The 3774-nt window shown below is 33.7% G+C and overlaps 1 protein-coding gene across 1 annotated transcript; it reads right to left on the bottom strand.

Annotated features, from left to right (window-relative positions):
* Nucleotides 1-797: 797 nt before the first annotated feature.
* Nucleotides 798-1564, bottom strand: LOC105160586 (Plant invertase/pectin methylesterase inhibitor superfamily protein). The gene has a single exon (XM_011078030.3). It carries the CDS (start codon nucleotides 1495-1497, stop codon nucleotides 892-894), a length of 606 nt encoding a protein of 201 aa, XP_011076332.1. The 5' UTR covers nucleotides 1498-1564; the 3' UTR covers nucleotides 798-891.
* Between the last annotated feature and the right edge of the window lie 2210 nt (nucleotides 1565-3774).

The raw sequence follows: 3774 nt of genomic DNA, 5'->3' as shown, positions 1-3774 counted from the left end.
AATTAGGTCGTCATGTGCAAATCATATGCAATTTTTCAATTAAAATGACTAAAATTGTCAAAAGTTTCAAGTTATAGAACTAAATTATTAATTCGTGCAGGATCAAAAATAACCGCCCCATATTTCATAGGACTAAAATTATAATTTTCTCAAAGTTTCACATATATGATCTAATTTCGACAATTAATAGAAGAAATTTAAATTGTACAATAATAACTTGATCCTACAACATATGGATCATAGACATACCGCAACGTCGTGTCCTGACCGAGGTTAATATTACTAGCCTCAGAAGAGGTTTGTATGAGGAGGTATTTATAATTATGTGAAAAACTTCAGGAGAGGTCGTCGTCATTTACTTGTCATAAAATTATCCTATTTAATTAATCAAAAGATTTAAGATTCAAATCATGTCTCAAATTTAAGTATTTACCCCAATTTAACATGAAGTTTTAAGTGTCAACGAATGAAGAATAAGATATGGATGTAATTTGAGAGTATTTGAATAGACAAAAGTTGAAATTATAGTACTTTTTAGTGGCATACGAAGTTTGATGGTGGACTTCAGCCAGTCACAGTTTTTTATTTGAAAGGAGTTACGAACATCTATTTTTCAGTGCGAAGGTCACAATATTTTATCATTTCGACCGCTGTTTGAATGTTTCTTTTAATTTTTATATTTTGTTTAATTGTCGTTTAAGCCTCATACTTTATGAGATTACTGCTATGGTGAAACGGTATTTTTAGACTAAATCTTTTGGATTTCTGTGATAGTCCAAAATTTAGCCCGGTTTCAATTGATTTTAGTAACTGTAATCATATATATATATATATATATATATATCGTTCACTAACGGAAATTTAACGAACAATGTAGTTAACTGTGAATTTTTAACCATGGAGGGCAGCGAAGCTGTTGATGAGCGCCAATGCGTTGCTCGTCATATGCGCCACGTTCACGATCCTCCCCCGAACCGCCGTCTTGACGGCGCCGTTCATGAATTTTCCGGCGAAGCCATCCATGCAGGTGTCGTCGTCCGTCAAGGCGGCGCTCACCCAAGTCTGGATATCACTCATCATCATCCCGAAGTTGGACCCCTTCATTAGGTTCATTTCCTCCACGGATTTTCTGAGCTGCTCGACTGAATCGCTAAGCTCCTCTACGCAGTCCCGCATGGCGCCGACCTGCCGCGGAGTCATGCCGGTGGAGCGCGAGAGCTTGACCATGTCGACGGATGTGGAGCGAGCGGTGTCGAGGCTGACTGAGAGGGCGGCGTGGGCGAGGAGCTTGGGGTCTTGCTGGATGGTGCTTGCGTGGCTTGCGAGGGCGGAGTAGCAGAGTCTGGGGTAGGTTGTGGCGGAGCAGGATGTTCGGATGAACTCGGTGTTGGTGGCGCCGCCGGCGGGTCTGGCGGCGCTGCCCGAGTGGATGGAGGAGGAGATGAATGTGAGAAGTATAAGAAGAGTTGCTACTGATTTAGAGGTGTAGGTTTCCATCTCTAGTAGGTGTTGTGTGTGTAGTTGTTTAAGTATTTGGTTGTGCAAATAAGGGGGGAAAGGGCTCTAATTTATAGGGACGTCCTTACCGTACTGTCGGAGGAGATAATGGTCGTAAACTAGAAATGCTAAACCACATGTATAGAGATTCTCTGAGTGCGATGCTATTGTTAACTTGCCATTGATGCGACATTCAAAATGCATGGTTCCTCCTCCCCAATTGGAGATTTTTTGTCCGAAATTAAATTTTATCGAATTAAATCAATTACAAAATAAATATATTAATACTTGTTATGTGATTAATGATTTTTTTTAAACTGTATACTAATTATGCATCAAGTGTGTATTGTATGTGTGAGTAATATATTATCGACTTTCTTATAAATATCCTACAAAGTATTAAAAAATATTTGATAAATGTAAGATTCAAAAAGCAGATTTTATGTATTAGTTTATAAGCTACTTTATAAAAATAAGGATTTTTTTGAAGCTTCTTCAATTTTAATCATATTAAATACAGAATTATTTGTACAAGCATCTTGAGCACTAAAAGGACAAAATATATTTTTAGTCCTATAATTTATGGGGTGGCATTTTTTAATTTAAAAGAATTGATTTTCGTATTTTAGTCCTGTAACATTTAAATATTGGCAATTTTAGTCTTTTTTCAACCAATTTAGCAGGAAATTATAAATGACTTGCACACGACCTAATTAAATTGTCATTTTAATCCTATAACTTAACGGTCGTTGACATTTTCAGTCCTATAACTTAGTGGAGTTATCATTTTTTGTCCTGCACGAATCGATTTATAAAACTAAAGGTGCAAATTTCCCACCAAATTGATTGAAAAATGACTAAACTTATCAAAATTATAAAATTATAGGACTAAATCATAAAAATTAATTCATATAGGACCAAAATATAATCCCTTCAAATTACAGAACTAAATTATAATTTTTCCATTCTAAAAACATCTTATAAATGAAAATCAAACACTCTCACATGTATCGGAGAAATCTAAATTAAATTTAAAAAAATAAATTATTCGATACTTAATTTGAATAAAAATTTTAGAAGTTTATAAGGATTGGTTCACTAAATATAATAAATCAAGTTTGTGAAACAATTATATTTGCACCTCAGTTAGTAAAAACATAATATAGTTACTAGTGTTCAATTTGATTTCAAGTTGTATTACATTAATATTGATCAAATCAAACTCAAAAATAACTTTAAAAGAAATTAATAGAAATCCAAACAATTGGGAGAATAGCAGTATTTGATTTGTGATGATTGTAGAAATCATACAATTAATTAATTAATGTGTGAAGAAAAGTATGAAATATTGCATTAACAGACAGTGTTGTAAAACCAAAAATACTATTTCCTAAAAATTACATGACCAAAAATAAAAATTACACAATCAATATAACTAAAAATAAAAACATCCTAGCGGGACAAAAATGTTATTTCCCCTAAAAACGAAATATCAATTTGAGTGGGAAAATATCTGTAGTTGTTTGTGGATAGGAATAATGAGTGGGATGTATGAAAGAAGCTGAACACAACTTGCTCTCATCCTGCGAGGCCACAACAGATGTTGCTTAATTTGTGGGGGTGCAATTATACCCATGTTGTGGGCTCCTAAAATTGAAACTTTATGATTCCAAGGTTCTGTTTGGCAATTCAATTTTAACAGCTTTTGATTGATTTAAGAAAAGGGGTTTGAAAATTTTTACAAATTTTAATTTAGGAGCATAAACCTTAATGGAATTTGAACCCAATAGCCCAAAAGGAGTAACTAAAGCTAATTAATGACAGTCGCTCGAATGAGAGTGTAGGTCTCTCGTTTGAAACAAGCACATGCAAGGCACGTGACCACCTCTTTTTTCAATGAAATTGGTAATTTTCAACAGATATTAGTACCATTTTTTTAAAATTATTGTTCTCAATTAAAAGTTTGAAATCTAAATAGACGAAAAGTGCCAACTATCATAGTTGAAGGACGAAAATGCATTTTTCTATTTTTAAGTATATAAAGAAGCCAAACGTGTCTCAATTAAGACATAACAAATATGAATATCAATTTAAACATTAAAATAATATTCGTGGATGGACCTCGCCATTTGCCCATACGTATGTATGTATGTGCTGCCACTGGAAAATGATTGACAGTCGAAATGTTCTTGTTTTAGGGTACGCATCTCTGGATGAGTTTTAAGGGTCATAGATCGCTCGTATGAGTATTTATAAATTACCTATTAATATAATTCT

The sequence above is a fragment of the Sesamum indicum genome, linkage group LG4, assembly GCF_026168435.1.
Source record: "Sesamum indicum cultivar Baizhima isolate 11 linkage group LG4, ASM2616843v1, whole genome shotgun sequence".
NCBI classification, from domain to species: domain Eukaryota; kingdom Viridiplantae; phylum Streptophyta; class Magnoliopsida; order Lamiales; family Pedaliaceae; genus Sesamum; species Sesamum indicum.
The sequence above is the reverse complement of the archived record's forward strand: the minus strand, read 5'-3'. Positions and strand labels throughout refer to the sequence as shown.

Bases quoted from the DNA above. Each gene is read 5' to 3' on its own strand.
- LOC105160586 (XM_011078030.3), bottom strand. From the start codon at position 1,497: ATGGAAACCTACACCTCTAAATCAGTAGCAACTCTTCTTATACTTCTC.